General features: G+C 36.1%; 1 protein-coding gene across 4 annotated transcripts in view; it reads right to left on the bottom strand.

Moving 5' to 3' along the window:
- Positions 1–22055, bottom strand: part of HMCN1 (hemicentin 1) — a 457926-nt gene that overhangs the window by 3699 nt on the left and 432172 nt on the right. For 3 of the 4 annotated variants that reach the window (XM_038542311.1, XM_038542312.1, XM_038542315.1), the window contains 8 exons: positions 20044–20106; positions 18909–19028; positions 17452–17586; positions 14807–14920; positions 13938–14063; positions 12136–12264; positions 9697–10047; positions 6010–6129 (listed from right to left, as the gene is read on the bottom strand). In XM_038542311.1, the coding sequence (XP_038398239.1) occupies positions 6010–6129; positions 9697–10047; positions 12136–12264; positions 13938–14063; positions 14807–14920; positions 17452–17586; positions 18909–19028; positions 20044–20106 (1158 nt within the window). The remainder of the gene's footprint in view (positions 1–6009; positions 6130–9696; positions 10048–12135; positions 12265–13937; positions 14064–14806; positions 14921–17451; positions 17587–18908; positions 19029–20043; positions 20107–22055) is intronic. The other variant, XM_038542313.1, reaches the window with a different exon arrangement.

Raw genomic sequence — 22055 nt, 5'->3', positions numbered from 1 at the left:
GAAACAAGCTAAAAATTTAAAGGACACTTATGAGCCTTTCTGTAAAGGAAGAACCTCTTTAAAATGTGAATGATCCTTCCTGGTATTTTGTTTTAGAAGTTCAAAATGTTGAATGGGAGGTAGGGTAGTAGAAATTGAAGGAGTCAAGTTATAAATTCAGGTCAGTCTGGTCTTGTGGAGAGAGACAGAATTTAGAAAAAAATCCCTCAGGATCAAATGAATGACCCAAGAACCACAATCCAAGTTGAATCTAATCTGAACTGTGGAGAATCCATCCTCAGGTGTTATGGGGGTGGGGTGCCCTTTCTAGGGTAATAGCTCCCCTTTGGGTAGTGGGGAAACACACAAATCAAATACTATTTTGTTTTTTCTATACAAAGTTGTTAAAACACACTTAAATCACTATTAATTAAGAAACATCAAGATGGACCTAAAGGAAACTTTCTTGAGCTTTATTCATGAGAGAGACAGAGAGAGAGAGAGAGAGAGAGAGAGAGAGAAAGAGAGAGAGAGAGAGAGAGAGAGAGAAAGAGAGAGAGAGAGAGAGAGAGAGAGAGAGAGAAAGGCAGGGACACAGGCAGAGGGAGAAGCAGGCTCCATGCAGGGAGCTTGATGTGGGACTCAATCCCTGGTCTCCAGGATCACGCCCTGGGTCAAAGGTGGCGCTAAACCACTGAGCAACCGGGGCTGCCCAAAATGAATGTTTTTGAGTTTAACTTAGGGTCCATATTCTGAACACCAGGGCATTTGTAAATGAAAATCTTTTTGTGTGTGGACATATGAGTATGTGTGAGAGAGACACAGACAGGGATAGAGACAGAGAGTACAACATTGAGATTGATGGATTTTTTGGAAAGAGTATCCACAGAGTTCTACAAAATTTTTAAGGGATTTTGAGATCCTAATGTTAAGAACCATATTTTAGAGCAATCGTTTCCAACTGTGGTACCTGCATTCCCCTGATAGTGCATGGAAGCTTTCCTGCAGTATGAGAGCAGGCAAATAGATCAGGGAATTATTTCCATTCAGAAACTTATGCCCCCTAAGTTCTCCTTCCTAAAAGCATTCTGCCTGAGAACTTCCTGTCCCCATTCCCATTTTATATCCTTCTGCTTTACAAAAAAAAAGGGTCTCCATGAACCCCTAGTCTGTTTATGATACCAGATGCAAAATGCTTCAAGGCACATGTGAAGGGTGAGAAAACTGGTTATTCATACTGATGGTGGCAGGCCTTATTTCATCGTAGCTACAAACCAATGGTCTGAGCTCTCTATTTTAAATTAGATTTCAGAATTGAGCTAGTTGTCATGTGAACACCTACTAACACTTTTACTTGAACAGAAAAATGACCTTAAGCCTTTTTTTCTGACAGTCATGCTGGTTGGTTTAACAATGACTACAGGCCTTAAAATTATATAATAATCATTCCTCATTAACCGGGTTATCTATAGGTCCAAAATATTGATGAAAATATATTTAAAGCACATGTACATCAAAGCCAGAATCCAGAATCCAGAATATTTAAAGCACATGTACATCAAAGCCAGAATCCACATTCTTTACAACAATTTAGATATGATAAGAAATTTTAGAAGTCGGCTTTAAAAAGTACGAAGTATAAAGTTTTCAATTTTTTTTGGAGTAGGCAACCAAAAATTTGAAGACTACTTATTTTAGATAGAGTCTTAAGTTAATTGGCTGCATGTAGGTACTTGTAATACTCCTCCTTCTTTACTGTGTGAATAAACATAGATCCTGATGTACAGGAGGGAACATTACAATTAATTGGGCCCAAATTAGTTTTCTGCAGAGGTAGGACCTAAAGGTCAAGTGTACTTCCATCATGGAATTGGTGCAGACACCAGTGGGCATGTGAAACTATTGTATCATTTCATAGTAGTAAGTGATTTGGCATCTGCTAAATGGTATGTATGTTAGATTTGTGTTAAAGTTGTAAGTTCTTTTGTGAGTTCTTAAATAACTTGAAAAACTGCTATCAAAAAAAGAGAAAGGAGTGAGGTTTCAAGAGACAGCATATTAACGATGGACTATAAATGCTAAATTTTATTTCTGGTTTACCATTTCTGTCTCAAAAATGAGCATTTTAGATTTTGTTCCAAATATATTCTGTTTTCTTTTTTTTTTTTTATTCTGTTTTCTAAGGAAGTGACAAACAGTGTAATTATTTAAACTTGCTAATAATAGTTTACACAAAGTAAAAAGACATTGAGGGAGGGTGATATGGAGTAAATCACTTGACTTTTCAATTACTCAGATGTATTGACAATAACATAATGTGCTTTCTATGACCAGTTTTATATTAGGACTAGTTTTCCTACAGGAATACAACACAGTGTGAAACAAATTTATATTTCAGTTAAATCTTGCTTATTGTCTCTGTGAACTCATTTGTAATTATGCTTTTGTCTGTCGGAAGGGTGTTATCTCCTTGGCAAAATGATATTGTCTAAGAATGAAGTGAAAAGCCCTTTAGGAAAATGTGAAAGACATTCAATTGGCCTAATGTTTTTTTTTCTCAGTAAAAAAAAAACATTCCTTTCACACTCATCCATCACATTTCATTTTAGCTCTAATTTTTATGGTGAATTCCTTCAGGCACATGGAGGCCAGTGGGCTGCAGGGGCCCATGGAAATGGTGGCATGGAGACCAGAATCTGGACACATGCCTGTGGGTATAGTAAGAGTATCTATATTACAGATTTCCAATGGCTGAACATGAATCTACAAAAATATATCAAAATCTCATATTTAAAGTGTTTGCCTTTAGCTCTATGATAATGTATACTTCCTATCGAAAAGCTTTCTTAAGTACTTGAGTTTCTGGAAGGTGGTCTTGCTTTGTCTTCTGTCTACAACTCTCCTTCTCAGGCTTAAGAACCTATAGACATTCACTCTATTTATTTATTCTACTGCCTGGTCTTAAGAAGAGAAGCCAGAAAAGATGGAGAAATCATGCTGTCTTCTGTTATCTGACAATATAAGGGTGTCTGGTTTTTATTAAATATTTTAAGAAAATTACTATGGTAGAAATTAAAGGATAGGTATTTTATAATCTAAATATTCTACAAGAGAAGATTACCAAGATGAGCTGAAACACTTTTATATCAATAGCTTTACAACATATGCATGCATTTAACCAACTGCTTCTGGATACTTTAAACAATAATTTAGGAAAAACATACTTGAAACATCTGTCTTCTAGAGAGAATAATTTAGATTCTTGATAACATTATGGATTACTTTAAAAAAACTTGGATAGATTAAAACACTCATTTTTGCAATGCCAATAGTGTTTCTACATGTTCAGAATTAGATTAGTGGGGCTTAAAATTGGCAGAAAGATCTCTTAGTTTCTCCTCTCTGCTTCTTGGGCAAATAATGATTGGTCAGGTTTTTTGTCTCTCATTTTGTAGTCTGCTGGCTTCCATTTTTGACTAGAGTGTCTGTCCTTTGTTCAATGTCAAATTCACTTTTATTTCCTTTTTATCACTGACATTTTTACCACTAACGTAGAAAGCTTCAAAAACGCACATGTAAATGAAAATCAACCTTTTCTCTCTTATAAATGCCTGAAACACTTTCTAAAGCTATAAAAAGACTTGAAGTTATTCTTCAGATTAAAGACTGCTTTAAAAGATGTAATTGTTTTCTCTCAAGTCTTTTTTAAAACCACAAAAATATGTAACCCATTTGAATTGCAAACATTTCAAGTGACACCTGTTTCTGATTTGTTCACATTATTTTCCACTCTCTGAAGCACAACTGAAAGTTGAAAAATGTTTTGAACTGAGTGAGTGGCAAGGGCAATTAAAGGAACAAACTGGCACAATTTAGAAAAAAAGAAAAATCCTCCAACGAAGATATGATATAATATAGCATTTAAAAGTCTGGCTAAGGGTTTTTTAAATTCAGTTGGTTGTTCCAAATGCTCCCTTTCTTGGTTCCTGGCACACTCACAGGAGGTGTAGAGTTAATGTTGGGCCACCTCTTCAGAGGGTTCTTAGGGAGATGACCTGGAGAAAGTTATAAACTGTGGACAGTGTAAATGCTCTCGCCTCTCTGTGCTGCCACAGTACAATGACCCTGGTGTTCACAGCCATGATAGGAGAGACAAAGGACCATTTTAGATGTTATGAGACCTGTGACCAAGTCCTACCCTTTTTCTTGATTGTTCTAGAACATTAATGATTGTGTAATTGCCCTGAGAATTAATTTTATTATTGGTAGAATGGGTACAAATTATTGCCCTTGGCATGTCTGTACGGCTGATTAAGATGAGTTAATAATTGCTTTAGAAAAATATGACTATAACGTAAACATGTTATTCTCATACTTCAAATCTCTGTAGGAAGTTCTGCATAGGGTAAGTTCTTAAAACAAGCATTTGTGCAGATGGCTGGGAATGAAGGTTATGATGGTGTTCACTTTCCATCTTCAGTCCAAATGATCTAGTTGGGGTTTCCAGGGAGGGAATGGGTGAATGGTTGTGGGAGAGGTGAGAGCTCATGGAACTCTGGTGGCCCCATCGTCCATCCAGGTCTTGCTTCCTGGAATACCCTTTCCATGACCTGCATCCTAGCAAGTCTTTTGTGAATCTCACAGAGAGGGCACATTTTATCTAAATTCAATTGCTACTGAGAAAGCACTCTGTTGGAGATTTTATTTGATATGCTTTAGAAAAGGATCTAGGTTGTACATGACAGAAATGAGTAAAATTCAGAGGCTTGTTAATACTTATATAATACTCTGATTTTGACCACAAAATTGAGGGGGTTCCTTGTTAGATTTTTCAAGATTTATATATGTTCTTATTTCTTTTCTTTTCTTTTCTTTTATGATAGTCACACAGAGAGAAAGAGAGAGGCAGAGACACAGGCAGAGGGAGAAGCAGGCTCCATGCACCGGGAGCCCGACGTGGGATTTGATCCCGGGTCTCCAGGATCGCGCCCTGGGCCAAAGGCAGATGCTAAACCGCTGCGCCACCCAGGGATCCCTTCTTATCCCTTCTTATTTCTTTTTTGATCTAACTTATGCATTGCAACATAATATACCTCATCAAGGCAAAATTGCCCCTTTCACGTTTTTGTGTAAAGATGGTAATATTGAGATTTATAGCTTTTTTTTTCTTTCTACTGTCACTACATATTGTCCAAAACTCTGTTATAGCACCTCTAACCCTATATATTATGCTTTTTTAAAAAAAATTATGCTTTTATTTACATATCTGTTTCCACTGGACTATGATATCAAAGGGAAGAGATATCAAACAAATATTCATTTGTTTAAACCTTTTGCATTTTGCAAAGCTAGCTCCTGACTGTTCTACATCATTTGCAGACTCAAAGAATACAGCATTTAACCAATTACCCACTGTTGGCCAAGACAAAAAATAAAATAATGCCTAACACTGGAGTAAATTTACTGAGCTCTCTTCCCCTTTCCTCTTCCATCTTGGTTGAACTTTGAAAAGTCATTTAAAGAGGTCTATTCCCACTTAGTTTTAAAAATATATGACAAGACTGATTTAGGCATTCTTGCTCCTTCTATAAGACTACAACAAAAATGCTTCTCAACTATTTTCCTCTGCCAAATTGCTTTCTCGCCAGTTCTCCTACTTACAAAAGCAACGTTTAAAGATAAATATGACCAATGGGAATTAGAAGGAATAGAAAGCAACTAGAAGAATAATTATTCAAAAAAAGAAGACATTTAATTTCCCACCCTCTCCTATGTTGGTTTTTTTTTTCTTCTCTTTTTTTCTTTTCTTTAAGAGAGAGAGAGAGAGAGAGAGAGAGAGAGAGAGAGGCAGAGACACAGGCAGAGGAAGAAGCAGGCTCCATGCAGGGAGCCTGACGTGGGACTCAATCCCGGGTCTCCAGGGTCATGCCCTGGACTGAAGGTGGCACTAAACCACTGAGCCACCCGGGCTGCCCTCTTATGTTGGTTTTAAGCCAAGTTGCAGCAATAAACATTCCAACATTTTCTCACCTTGACAAGTCTTTCCATTGAGCATAAGTTGATAGCCAGGTGGACAGATACAATGATAGCTCCCAAAGGTATTTTTACACTCATGCTGGCAAATGTCTCTATTTTCACATTCATCAATATCTGTGTGGAAAGAAAGCAGAGTGTGTAACAAAGGCAGAAACTATGACAGAACCAACTATACACAAGTTGTTGCTATACAATAGAAAATCTTCTTGGTGATCTTACACTCCTGTGTTTATACATGCTTAGAACTGTTTTCTATCAGGATCTGTTTTTAATGGAGTCCAGTGTTAACTGTACTATTTCATAAAATATGAACATCTTGTTTGTGTGTAATTATATACGAGCTGAAGCCCCAAACTGGCCAATTTCGAGACTAGTTAATAAACAAGCCTGGGATGGCAGACAAAACAGATTTGTACAAGATCCTATATGACCAAAATACTAAACTCGTGACAGAATAGTAGAATTTACCCGAAAAACAAAGTTTATATTGATGGTAATTAGAACAAGGAATGTTAGTTTTTATTTTATTTAAACTTTAGCCAACTCTCTCCCTGCACCTGCTCCCAACATCCATGCATTGCCTTCCCATATAGAGATATCAAGTATGGGAGGTGTTTTTAATTTTGTGATATGAACTTCATACAATTACTTCATACAATTACAACCACATATCTAATAGTTGCTGTGACACCTTGGGCAGGCCCCTTTACTTCTCAAGATCTCAGTCAATTCTTTTGTCAAAAGGACTCACTTGATGTGCTTTCTTTATTGCACAGATTTATTGGAAGGTTCATATATCATAATACTCGGGAAAGCATTTTATAATAAAGAGCTAACTATCTGCTATTATTAAACAAAGCTAAGAAAGTAGCAATAAAAAGGAGAGGAGAATGGGTTGTAATTAAAAGCTAATTGCTATTTGCTTTCAGGACAAGGGAAGTGATTTGGGGCACCAAAGATTTCTTATCCCGGTTGTGTTTTGCTCAGACTGATGTTAGAATTTGTTCTTAGTTCCACCAACCAGTGGAATAGTGAAGAGAGAACATAACTTGAAGTGGGAGCAGGAGTGCTGGAGAAGAGAAGACAGGGAGAAAACTGGTAGGTGATTCACAGCAAAAGTATGTGTTTGTTGTACATGATTTGCATATGTTCAGAATATACTTGCAAAGGCTCAGAATCTGTTAAGGATAACACTCATCAAATATTTGTTACTGTGTTTGCCCCATTTTAGTGAACCAAAGCATTTATTCCACAACTTGTATGAGTTATTTTTACTTTTTCCCTTTACAATCTGCTTCCACCTAAAATAATCACAGAAATGTAAATGATGTGGAACTCCAAGAAGTCAGTATCACTCTTCCCAGAGTCTGAGTTTCAAAGTGGCTCCAAGTGTGATTTCTGCATTCAGAGGCAACACAATGTTCATTTCTCCTGTTAAGCTTTGGAATCGTTTCCCTAAACAGCTAAACTTTAGCCCAAGTCTAACAAGATTGCACAGTGTTGTTAATTTGAATCTTTTGTAAGTTGTCTATCCCAGATGGTTAATTAAAGGCATTTGGTGTTTATTACAAGTTGCTCGTAACATAATTCCAAAGCTGTCTGCAACCTTGGTGTAAATTTCTTTATTAGTATGAACACTGTAAAATATCATATTGTAAGAAATATTTCTAAATGCCCCCATCTAAAACTCACACATCCAGTAATTGATTAGATATGGAAGTTTACTTCAGATTCTCCAAGACTGGTCCTCTGAAATAGTAGCTGCCTCAGTCAATGGTTTGGAAAAGATAATTCTTACAATATTAGTGTCATATAAACACAAGGACAGAAAACATTTATGAGACTTTCCTGTGAAACAGTAGAGCTTAGACAGTGATGAAGGAATAGAGAATGGGGTTGTTAATCAGGAATGCTTTCTTAAAATTACTGGGACCTTCAGATGATTAAAAAATATATACTAGAAGGTGTATGGTGTGGGGGGTGTAGTTCAATTCATACGTCACAGTATAAACAAGGTTTTGGGCAGGAGGGTATAGGTAGAAGAGAAGAGTTTGTTTAAGATGAAGTCGGAGAGTGGGATGATTATTGGAAATGAAACCCTTTAGTGGGAATGGCTATTTGGGAGAAACTTTGAAAGACAACCTGTCAAAATTTAATTCTGTCAATTAAAAAAAAATGGCAAAAGGTTTTAGCTAACAACCAGTCAAGTCAAAATCATGGGCATGAAAAATTACCCATACTCAGAATGTTTGGAGCAGGTTAAGAGTGGTGTTTGACCTCCTCATAAGGTTTGTGGATTCCACAGGGTTAGGAATTAAGCAGTGTTTGACCATATGGACTAATGGTAGAGAATTGGTAATGAATGGATTAATGTTTGAAGTTCAAGGAGTAAAAGAAAATAGCACTGTTGACAGTTCTAAGGCACTGATCACAGGAGAAAGTTCCACACACGTTATATTAACCTGCAGGTCCATCAAGACATCTAGACAGAAAAATTCTGGGAATATATGGATGTAAAGAGAAAAGTTTAAAGTTTAAGTATCCAGTGGGTCTGGGGGTCCAGCTGATAGAAGTGATAGGGAGGCTGGGTCCACAAAAGAGGGACTAAGGAAGCATGTCTGAGAAGATAATGATGCAGGAAAAGGGCCTGGAGAAGGGTAGAGAAATAATGACAAAAATTGAAGTCAGAAAAAGACTTAAAATGTTTATAAGAAATGTCTAACAGAAAGCATATTTAGGCAAGAATAAATGTAGAATACTTAGGAAAAATGAAAGAAAATGAAGTTGGCATGGGGTCTTTAAACAAAAGTTCTTTCTTCCCACCTTCCTCCCTTTCTTCCTTGCTTTATTCTGTCATCTAACCAATAGTGGGGCTAATTCATGTTTGCTAATTTCTCTTGGCACATAGCTCAATAGCACGCAAACTGTGGACGCTCACAGAAAATTGGATTAAATGAATGACAGATGGTAATGTTTGCAGCTTAACTGAAAACAAAGTCTCAATTACTGAGTTGGAAATTACACTTCACTTTTGCAAACAAATTAAATTGTAGACTTGTGAGTTTAGATAAAGATATTGAAAGCACATATTTTAGAGCAATGAAAGCAACCTAATTTTGTCCTGGCTCATAGTATCTTTTCAGCGATTTACATATATACAAAATAATCAAACTGAGAAATTCCATTGGGAGTGTGGGACAATAGTCATCACCGTTTTGGTTGTCATATAAAACAAGTAGTTGACTGAGACACCGAAAGTTAGACTTTTAACCCACTGCTTGGGCATCAACCAGGTAACAGCCATAATCTGATGGTATTATATTAATGGCAATATGCATATTCTCTCTCTCTTTTTTAAAAAAAGTACTCTGAATGCCACTGAAATTTATTTCTACATAGCATTAAATTTAATAACACTTTCAAGAGTGATCAAAAGAGAGAAACTGTCAATATAAAACAATTAATTATCAGAATGTACACATATAAATACATCATTTACTTGAACAAATTTTGTAATAGTTTCAGGTGCCAGAGTAAATGTCTTGGAACTTTGAGTCATCCCCAATTTGAGATCAGATGTAGTTTGCTGCACCCAAACTGCCACAGGTGCTTGTGCATATGTTTAGACTCTGGCCCAGAAATGAGCCCCCAGAAAGGAAACGTAACACGGCTGACATTTACCTACACATGTGTCACGGCTCGCCTCAGAGCCTTCAGGGCAAGTTTTCCTAATAGTCCTTCTAGTCCTGGAGAGAGATGTTCTGCTGTTCCTATACTCTGAGTAGGAGCTGTAGAGATGTGAGTACTGTCTGTAATGCTGTTGAGGTTGATAGCTGTTTCTCACAGGGGAGAACCATGCAAGGTTATAGCTATTGTGCTGACTGCCATAATTAGGCAGCCTCTCCAATCCAGCGCAAGATTTCCCGTCCCCTAATAAATGTTGTCCTGGTGGACAGATACACTTGAAGCTGCCGGGGGTGTTGGAGCACTGATATGCACAAGGCTTAGGCACTTGTTCACATTCATTAATATCTGCTCGTGTGCCATGATACATAAAAAAAGAGAGAGAAAAAAAAACCACATACATACACACACAAAACACAGGAATAAAGAATCAGTCTCTGAAACAAACTGAAGACATTATGTTATCCTCCAAAGTTATGAATATGGTAATTTCTCAATTTTTATGGACTTTAGAGAAAGCTTTAATCATTCATTTATGAATATATAGAAAGGTTCTAAGACTTTTCCTAATGTGTATAGTACATAAAGGGTCACATGGGCAAATGTGGTCTTGAATCCAGAAAAACTAGAGTTCGAAGCTAATGCAGGTCTTAATTCTGTTGGAGCAAAGGACTCAATCACATTTCTGGTTTGCATTTTATTATAACATTCTCACTACTACCTCCAATCTTTTATACCATTACAAGTTTCAGATGTGATAATATTGGTACAACTACTAACATTTTTATTTCTTTTGAATCAATGATTATTATTTAATAATCAATGCAAGTGCACTGTCTTTATAAAAATTTAAAAAGAAGGAAATTAAGACAGAATTATTTCTTCTAAGATATAAACTCACAAAATTCATAAAATTTAAAAAAGCTATTTTTCTTCCTATTCGTATGTTAACACATATTATACACTCCCAACTTTTCCTGTAAATTGGAAGAGCAAATGAAAATCAGAGAACAAAACTAAATTCCTTAATTCTTTACCACAGCAGCATGAAAGAAAGCAACATGAATAAGCAGAATAAAAGTGATAAATTTTGTTTTAAAAATTATTTTAGTAGGGCAGCCCAGGTGGCTCAGTGGTTTAGTGCCGCCTTCAGCCAAGGGTCTGATCCTGGAGACCAGGATCGAGTCCCATGTCAGGCTCCCTGCATGGAGCCTGCTTCTCTGCCTGTGTGTCTGCCTTTCTCTCTCTCTGTCTCTCTCTCTCTGTCTCATGAATAAATAAATAAAAATCTAAAAAAAAAATATTTTAGTAAGCTGAAGTTAAAAGTAACATTTTTAATCTCTTTTAGGCAATGGCTCTATTTTCTTCATTGATTTATTTCCTAGTCCAAAGCCTGGCATTCAACTTACTGAACAAATGATTGAACAAATAAACATATTTCATTCTGCGAGGTTGCTGCTATGACTAATCAAGATGTTAAGGTACATGTAAATTACAATGTCTAAACAGAAGACTAAAATGATATGTACTTTTATTAAAGAGCATTTATTTTAAAAGCAATTTTAAAATAAATGCTAGTAATTTTATTACTGTCAACATTTGCTCTGTGCAAAGTACTCGCCTAAAGACTGAATAAAGACAGAACCAAGTCTTTACGGGAGAATTTGCTGTAACTCATTGTTCAGTAGATAACCAAGGCAACCAATTTTAAAAGTGTAGTATGTAAACCAGAAGCCAGTATTTAAAGCCCACACAATTTTTTTCCTGTACTTAAATATTCCAGGAGGAATATAATTTCATAGTTCAGTTTCTTGATTGGAAGTGCATTGATTATAAAGAAGCACATAGATATATTCTATTGCCTGTTACCTGCCTTATTTACATTCAATTATAACTAATACGGAAACAAACAGGCAATTGGGAGAACGGAGTGAGATTCTCAACACAGGGAGTGGAACATAGTAAGCACTATATAGATACTAAAGTAATAATTATCAATTTACTTAAATTGTGTATTCACGTTTTAATCCTTCATGCCCGAACCTTTGTACTACATACAATTATACTTCACATCCAACTAGAATGGATCTGTGCAAACATTTACACGACGTGCACAGAGAGATAATCAATGAGATGATCTTCATGATTAAGTCATCACGGTAACTATATTGGAACCTTACTCTGATATGTGTAGTGTATAGTCAGCACTCTGTAAGTGATGATTATGATCACTTTAAATGTCAGTGTAAATTGAACTCAATATGAAATCTTTAAGAAGTAATTCAATTTCTGTTCTAAATTACTTAAACCAACTTACACATTTTCTTATTGTCCCAAGAAAGCAATTGAGAGTGGAGAGTGGTCCTGATCAAGTTGGTAAGGCTAAGTAATAATGTTAACATCTTTATTACTCAGTAAGAGTTCCCGGTAACTTACCCATACAGGGTCTTCCAACTCCTTGAGACTGGAAACCTCTAGGACATACACAGCGATAGCTGCCTCTTGTATTCTCACATATCTGGTTATATCTGCACTGATGGGTCCCATCTTTACATTCATCAATATCTACAGACACAGAGGCAGTAAAAAGTAATAACACTTCCTCCTTCAAAACCTAAAGTCATTATATTTAAAATGAACACTCTTTAAAATTATTAATGGTTCCATTTCTCACCATGTGGCTGAGACCTGGGTTAAGTTCTAGTTCTGCTACTTATTAACTGGCTCCTTTTCCTTTTCTTGCTCCCTACTATGGAAAGGGTTTTGTTCTCACCTTTGTAGCCATCTTCCCTCTACTCTCTCCACCTTTGGCTGTCTTACTTATACTAGTGAATCTAGTAAGCTTGCTGATGTAGACTTACAGCAATAGTTCTACATCGTTTCTTATCTACAGCCCCACATTTCTGGCTGCTGGCTGGTCCTCTCCATGTCAGTCTTTTACCAGTACTCCAAACTCCACATGCCCTCAGTGTCTTATCATTACTCTCTTTCTTATGACAAGAGCATTCTTTTCCCCCTCAGTCAACCAGATTTATCTAGAACTTATTTCCTCAGTTTCTAAGATTGAGTAATTCTACTTCCTTCAATCAATCCCTTAGATCTCCATTCACATTTCCATCTAGCTATATTTTTGCTGTCATTTTTCAACAGTCTCTGATCTTTCAGCTCAGCTCATCTCCAATTATATACATAATTACAGAGTCAATACTCTTCAAAATATTTATAATCACATATAACTGCACATGATACACTGAGTTGACTACTATTCCTAGTAGATAACAGAAATATTTATCTATGTCCATATCGCGGGAAAGTCTTTGAAATCTGATGATCCAACCCTGTCCCCGGTTTTTGTTTTTGTTTTTTTAGGTAATCTTAAGACTTGTTTAAGGTCAGTTAGGAAGGAAGGAAGTATGAATTTTAAACTGTTTTCTCCAAGCCCAGTCCCTTTTCCTTTCTACAAGACTCTCTTTCCTTTTTCCACCATGTCCACCTATTATTACTGTTATTACCATTCCATTCAAGGCAATATTTAAATGTTATCACTTCCGTAATATCTATTAGATACAATTACTCTTGCAAGTACTCTTGTACAATTTTATTTGTACCTGTTTTATGGCCTTTCATTCTCCCTTATACTATAGCATTTTTTTTTCTTTTGATGAAAAAAGTGGAACTAGCCAATCTATTCCAGTAGACTGTAAGGAAGAGAGGAGGAACACTATGTTTCATTTTTGTAAATGGTGCAGCTTATAGTTTTGCTAATTAAGGCAGGCGAGTATAGAAAGGATAAACTTAGGGAAAATATACCTTACTTTCTTGTCTGGTCACTGATTTGACATTGGGAGAATAATTAGTTCTAAAATAAAATATTTTGAACTTTTAATAAACTTGTATAAGCTTTTCTTAACCACTTGTGAAGTTTTAAACATAGAGACACTAAATTTCATAGACACAATGTGAGATAATGTTAATTTACTATGTAAAGCAAATGTGTAATTGATGGGAGCTCAAAATGGTGATAAGCTTCCATGGTGAGCTTCCATTTCTTGGTATAGCCATGAGCCTGGAACTGCACAGCTCAAACATACTAGACGTTGGGAGTGAAAAACCTGTGGGAAAAGAAAAACTTCCTTGTGAGATTAAATTGACTTTAATCATTAGTTTTAAAAATGGATACCTTACTTGGCTTGTCAATGGCAAGTGGATCTCAGTCATTGAACTAGCCATGCACTCACCAATGCAAGTTCCATTTTCTGCCTTGGTCATTCCATTTGGACAAAGATCAATGCATTTATAACCCCCGCGGGTGTTCTTGCAGTGTTGATCTGGTCTGCATACATTCTGTCTACATTCATTCACATCTTGATAAAAGAACAAAGATTAATGAAGATTGAGAAAACAGTCTTTTCTATTTTTCCATAAGAATCATACCTTTAGATTCTAAGGATAAAGATGTTAATTATATAATCATCATGTAAGGTTATTTAAACTCATCAATGTAAGTAACACACTATTTTAAAACAGAATGATAAAAATTAAAAAAAAATTAGCTCACATATGGGTAGCCATACTAACCACTTCGTCCTCTTAGAAAAGTAATAATAATAATTATTATACATATTTTATATTATATTATATATAATTATTATATATAAACTTTGTATATGTAACCATATATATTATGGTTCTAGGAAATAATTCAGTAACTACAATAGGGAAATGCTAAAAAATGGTTATGTAATTAGAAAACAAAACCTGTAAAGGATAGCATTTGCTTCTATTTTTTTAAAAAGATTTTATTTATTTATTCATGAGAGACACAGAGAGGGGCAGAGCCACAGGCAGAGGGAGAAACACACTCCCTGCGGGGTGCCTGATGTGGGACTGGATCTCAGGAGTCCAGGATCATGCCTTGAGCCAAAGGCAGGTGCTCAATCACTGAGCCACCCAGTCATCCCTCCATTTCATTTCTGCATGGATGCCAAACACAATGGATAGAGGTATCTTATGTATGAATCCAGCTCAGCACACAGCATATAGACTAGATCGAACACCTAGAAATTACAAAGATGTCATTGTTTTGAATTTAAAGCCCTTTTCTTACCTATGCATTTTCTGCCTTTGAGCTGATACCCAGGCTCACATCCACAATGAAAACTTCCTATGGCATTGAAACAGCGGTGGTGACAGGGGCTGGATTCTTGACATTCATTAATATCTGTTAAATAAAACACAACTTTCATTATATGCTGTTAGGAAACTTGGGTTAATTTATTTCAGATGTCTAACATTTTAATGATCTTTTATCATGGTCATGTTTAAGATCTTTCCTAAAATGAATCTAATAAAATTGCTCTCATATGATCTGCCAGACAGTTGATTGGATTAACTGCTGAATGCCCGTATCTCTCTTCAATGCTTCTCAAAAGTAGACATTTCCTAGTGACTTGGAACTATATGGATACAATACTCCTCTACTTTATTCTATCAGGTGGTTCTCATGTCTGTTTCTAGGAAGTTTTAGCCCTGGAATGTTGCTGACAGACTGGAATACTGAAGATAGGGGGTGGAAAAAAAGCCAAGGTCTTCTGCAGTATCTTTTGCAACTGATTTTTCTTCCTTATTTTTGCTGCTGTTAGCCTGATGCAGGTCTTGATCACCTTGTGCCTGATGGTGGCAACTTTAGCATTTTTCCTCATCTGTAGTCATTGCCAGATTAATCTGTCCAAACACCATCTGGGGTATAGTATAAAAACAAAATGTGTAGGCATGAATTCCACAAATTCATGGGCATTTGCTTGTTTTTTGTACCTTTTCCAAAATCTTCCTTCCTTCTAGTCCCAGAGGAAGAGAGATCTTTTCTCCCATATAAGGAAAATTCCTCTATTTGAGTGTTTGAGCTCTGCAGCCCATCTCCTCCTTCCTCACCAAGATGAGGACCGTGGTCCATTGAGCATTCTTTCCTTATGGGCATTTTGAAAGCCTTCTTCCTTACTATCATCTTCCCCATAATTGAATCTTTCCTACCCTAACACAATCCCTCTCTCAGGTCTATACTCATCTCAAGTTCCTTCTACTTCTCTATTGTTCTATTCCAAACCCTTTGAAGGAACAATCACGACACTTAGGCTCTTTATGTCCCCACCAGTCATTCCCAAACTCAAGATTGTGTCTTATTTTGCCCTTGTTTTCTATTTGAGCTCTTTCATTTATTTATTTTTTATTTTGAAAACAATTTTTTAAAGTTTTAATTTAAATTCCAGTTAGTTAACAAACTGTGTTTGTTATTAGTTTCAGCTACATGAGCTTTTTAAATTTAATCTTTCAAAATCTGCATGTTAATATAAATGCATAAATATGATCAGATACTTTAAAAATATTTAAGTGTAGCTTTTCCTTCTTTCTTTTTTCTTCACTTCCTTTATCCTTTCTTACCTTCCCTGCCCATCAAAGCCAACCTGCATTAACAATCTAGTACAAATAATAACATATTGTTTCTATGTATTCACACACATTTGTATATATATTTACATGTAAATATGTATATATATATATATATACATATATACATATATACATATACACACACATAAATCCATTTCCTTTATCTTTGGTTATTATTTGTTTTCCAGCCACATAATCTTTTCTACACAAGTTACATATACTTTCCTACATCATTTGACAATACCTCATGGAAATGTCTCTAAAGCAAACAGTTGGGCTGCATTCCATTCTTTATAATGGCTGCACAATGGTTTATGGTGTGGATGGACCACAATTCATTTACTCTTTCTACTACTGATAGGCATTCAGTTTTGTATCCACTATTTCTGCCTCCATTAAAAAACTCTGATAGCTTTATTCATAATTGTTAAAACTTGGAAGCACCAGGATATCCTTTAGTAGCAGAATAGATTAATAAAGTATAATGCATTAACACAATGGATGGAATATTATTCAACCCATGAAAAGAGCTATCAACCCATGAAAAGATGTGGAAAAAACTTCAATGCATATTATTAAGTGAAAAAAGCCAATCTTAAAAGGCTACATGCTATATGATATTCTGGAAAAAATAAAACTATGGAGACAAGAAAAAGATCGATGTTTGTCAGAAGCTGGGGGAAGTGAGGGATGAATAGGCAAAGCACAGAGGATTTTTAGGGCATGGAGACTATGCTTTATGATACTATGATACAGGATACATGTTATTATTTGTCAAAATCCATACAGTGTACAACACCAAGAGTGTGTCCTAATGTAAATGATGAACTTTGGATGATAATGATGTATCAATGTGGGTTCATCATTGGTAAGAATTTTGCGACTCTGGAACAAGATGTTGATAGTTGAGAGTGCTATGCATGAGTTGGGGCAGGGAATATATGAGAAATTTCTTTACCTCCCCTTTCATTTTGTTGTGAACCTAAAACTTCTCTAAAAAAATCTATTAAATCCAAATAAAAGCTATTAAAATCATGCAATAGATATCTGGTAGTCTTATGCAATGGAGATTTATGAAGTAGAGTATTCAGATCGTGCTATGTAATCTCTTCTCTCACATATAACAGGCAAATGTTATTCAAAACCGTTGTGCTACAAATATTTAAAATAGCCATGAAATATTACACCTAAAACCTTATCAAGAAGCTCAATCTATAAAACAGAGTTTACTTTAAATGATTCAAAAGGCAGAGGGTTTTGATTCTTAGTATAATGAAGATAAAGGAAGGAACTCCATTCTTATACCTTGACAACTCAGCCCATCAGAGGTTCTTCGAAAGCCAATTCCACAATGGACCACACAGCGATATGATCCAATGGTATTGTCACAGTCTTGACCAGCATGGCAGGTGTGTCCCCCTAAAGCACACTCATCAATATCTGCAACAAAATGAGTCATTCAACTAAAAGGGGTTGAAGAAAACCACCCAGGAACCTGCTATGAAATGGGGATAAGAAAAGCAATAGATGACATTTGAAAATATATGAGAACAAGAATGACGAATAATATGGTTGAATCATTTCAGGTCAGTTAAGTTGAGGACGAACTCATAGGAGCATAGTGTGATGTCTTTACAGACATCCGTGAGACCACTGATCCATTAGTTGGCATTAAAAAAGTTACTTCTCCTATCTGACATTTCAGTTTTCTCATCTGTTAAATGAGGATAATATGTGTCTCTCAACATTGCTTTGAAAATTAAAGGAAATAATATACACAAGGTGCTCAATCCATACTGGACATTCCATCAATGTCACTCTGCTCCCCTCCTATACCCTACCTCTTCATCTCTCTTTTGCATTTAGAATGGTGTCTCCTTGGACATAGTGGAAGAAATCCTTTCCTCTTTTTACCATTTTAAGATTTATTTATAACCCAGATTCTCACACAATTCTAATTTTGAAGTATATGTAGAGTCTGATAAAAAAGTGAGGTGAGGGATCCCTGGGTGGCGCAGCGGTTTGGCGCCTGCCTTTGGCCCAGGGCGCGATCCTGGAGACCCGGGATCGAATCCCACGTCGGGCTCCCGGTGCATGGAGCCTGCTTCTCCCTCTGCCTGTGTCTCTGCCTCTCTCTCTCTCTCTCTGTGACTGTCATGAATAAATAAATAAAATCTTTAAAAAAAAAAAAAAAAGTGAGGTGAGGGAGAGGGGATCAGGGAATGGGCCAAATGGGGAGTGGGAAGTATCAGCTTCCAGTTATGAAATGAATAAGTCATGGGAATACAAGGTACAGCACAAGAACACAATCAATGATACTGTAATAGTGATGTATTGGGACAGATGGTAGCTATACTTGTGGTGAGCACAGTGTATAAACCTGTCAAATCACTAAGATGTACTTCTGAAAATAATATAACACTATGTGTCAACTGTACTCAAAAACACATCATTTTTTTTTATGTTCCCGAAGTGCTACCAGGATTGTACAATTAACTTAAATTCTTTATAATTTTTTATTTCTTAGTTTTGTCATTGTAAAAATGAACATGATAATAGTCCTGCCTGTCTCTGATCATGGTGTTGTGGGGATTAAGTGGGTCACTATATAAGCTCTCCTGCCTGAAGGTCTCTGCTTATTGCTAACGTGGGGGGCAGAAAGAGTAGGAAAAGAAGAGCATCATTCTACCACACTTTTCCTAGGCCTGAGCTTCCTGTGACCATTGCCTGACCATGTCTATTAGGTCTAGCTTTGGGAATACCTTGACAAGTCTTTCCATCTGCAGCTATGGTGAGGCCTTCTGGGCAGGAGCAATAATAGGTTCCCACGGTATTGTGGCAGATCTGGGAGCAGGGACTCCCTGCTGCACATTCATCTTCATCTTAAACAAAAAACAGAAAGGCCAAATTAGTAGGTAAACTCTCCCGCTTTCTAAGAGTTATTAAAGTTCATGAAAATAGTAGTTCATACAACAGTCACTTATGGAGGACAATGAATTGAATCAAAGTAACAGGAAATTCTCTAAGAGCCACAAAATAGAAACACTAAGCAAAAATTAACTTTGGGTCCCCAAATTATCTTGGATAGTGACTAGATGTTTAAATTCATTCTAAAACAACAAGATGACCTGTGATCTAAATTTTTTTTAACTTACCTTAACTCATTCCTCACAACATTCCTAGGAGACAGATATTTTTTATTATCATCTTCATTTTGCATGATAAACTGGAGCAACAAAGAGGTTAAGTAAGTTGCCCAAGGTCACACAAGTCATTATTGGCCGAGATGAAATTTGAACCTGGGCATACTAGTTTCTAAAGACCACTTTTCTAGCACTAAATACTAGATTACATTGCCTACCCAAAAGAGGCACTGTACACACAAACCTGAGCTCCTCCAGCCATTTACTCAGCTGTTTGCTTATCTGTGACTCTCCTGCATGAGTATTTGGATGGGATGAGGCTGGCTTAGTCAGTGGTCCTTGGTGCATATCGTGCCCTATCCTCTGAGCAATTCTAGGGTTAGGTGATTGGGAGTTGGATTATTATTATGTTTCACGCCCATGGCATAAAAATTACCAGAGGCCAGTATTTTGTCCTTGTGTTCACTCCACCTCTATACTTGGTCATGATCTCTGACACACTTTACTGCTGTCAAATTAAAAGTACAGGCCTTGCAGTGACCTCAAATTCAAATCTAGCTCTGACACTTGATAGCTGAGTGATCTTAGGCACCCCACTTAACTTCGCATCTCAACTTCCTCGCATGTAAAATGGGACACTTATAAGATTGTTGTGACAATTAAATATCTAGTAACATGGCAATCGATGTCCATTAAATTGATTCCATTACTAACATTTTTTAGAAAAATAACAATGCATTATTCCCATTCTTACCAGCACAAAAGGGTCCAATTGAGTCTAAGGCAAATCCAGAGGGGCACTGATTACTGCGATCTCCTACCACAAAGAGAAAAGCAAAATTAACCGACTGCGATCTCCTACCACAAAGAGAAAAGCAAAATTAACCGATGTGTTAGAATGTTAACACCTTGTTTCTTTCCAGGACAATCTTCCCTGGGAAGATATGCTAAAGATGGAAAACATCATACAACAAAAGCAATAGGTGAAAACAAGCAGGAATGGAAAACGTTTCCTTGTTCCCCAACCAAGAACTAAATGAATCATAGTCCAGAAATTGTTGGCAAGCAACTATTGGAAACAGATCTTCTCTTTAAGTTGTTTATATTAATCAAAAGAAAATGAAATAAAACCATTCTGTGATAACGAAAAAGGATCCAAGATCAATGTGTACGCCAGGCATAACCACAGGCAAAGTCCTATTCCACTAGCCATTATTCATTCTGTTCTAGGATTAGGATTATTTTCAAGCCACTTAAATAATTCATGCCAGTGTAAACCAGAAACTCTAATGAAGGAACTCTCTCCTTTTGTGGATCTCCTCCATTTGCAATGTAAAGCATTTGAGTCAAAGTCCCCTAGGTGTGCTCAATGTTTTCCTTTCCCATGTAGTCAAAGCAAGGGGAAACAGGCATATTGGGATGGAATAGGTTGAAGTTATGTCAGAAACAAACATATTAACAAGAATAAATGAACTAGTTAGGGAATCTCTTTCCTTAGAAAATAGCTCTGCCTTGACTGGTTTAAGCAATTTAGCAAATATTTTTCAAACATTATTGAACTGTAGAAACTTATATAAAATATATTTTGAGTTACTAAAGTAATATATGTGTGCCCACACACGCACACAAACTAAAAGACAATCATTAATATAATAAATTTCTTTTGAAGGAAATTTTATTTAATTCATATTGTATATTCAGTTCATATTCAATCTCTGAGAAAATACCTTTGATTTTCTTTCAATTCCAAATGCATAAAACCATGCTTGTTTATATTAATGTTTTAGGTGCTTTTTATGGAGGCAGTCCAGGCATTACTTTAGATTTTATTTATTTATTTATTTATTTATTTATTTATTTATTTATTTATTTATTATTTATAGAATAATTCTTTTTTTTTTTTTTGAAGATTTTATTTATTCATTCATGAGAGACACAGAAAGAAAGAGAGGCAGAGACACAGGCAGAGGGAGAAGCAGGCTCTATGCGGTGAGCCCGATGTAGGACTTGATCCCGGGACTCCAGAATCACACCCTGTACCGAAGGCAGGTGCCAAACCACTGAGCCACCCAGGGATCCTCTACTTTAGATTTTAAAGATATGGATGCAAGTAATTTTCAGCCACTGATCTCAAGAATACAACTCAGGTGGTCATTATAATTCATGCTTCATTTTTATTTATTCACTGATTCATTTTTGCATTCCTACTACAACCAGTATATGTTGTGTAGGGCACTGCATTGGGGGCTCTAATTGTGGAAAAAATGTGTCATATGATAAGTTATTATCTGTTAGTAGTTTTAGATTTTAGGTTCTCAATAAGGGAGATATCTTCTATTAGGTAACATTCGGGCTATTTTGCGGAGAGACTTTTGCTGTTTTGGTGATAGAAAGGCCTATTAAAATTTAGTGAGTGGGGCAGACCGTAGGGCAAGTTTTATAGTAATGTAATGTGTGGGATAATGATGCAAGATGAAGATTTGTCCCTTGCCTTGAAAGATTTTCATAGAAGTGAGAAAGTTGTGTGTAATAAATGGAGGCTAGAACCTATCTTCCACATATTAAACACTTTTTTGTGTGATTAAAATATACAGTGAATTTTCCAGGAATACAACTGTCATATACATTGATGATGGTTGATTGTACGTTGTTTTATTCAATACATTACCAAGAATTACTTAGTGTTAAAAAAAAAAAATCACACCGGAGACCTACATATATAGGTTCAGCCATTATGAATACTTCTCTCTTATCTTCCAGTTATAG

This window comes from Canis lupus, chromosome 7, assembly GCF_011100685.1.
Source record: "Canis lupus familiaris isolate Mischka breed German Shepherd chromosome 7, alternate assembly UU_Cfam_GSD_1.0, whole genome shotgun sequence".
Taxonomy (NCBI): domain Eukaryota; kingdom Metazoa; phylum Chordata; class Mammalia; order Carnivora; family Canidae; genus Canis; species Canis lupus.
Note: the sequence above shows the minus strand (reverse complement) of the source record. Positions and strands in the feature narration are given on the sequence as shown.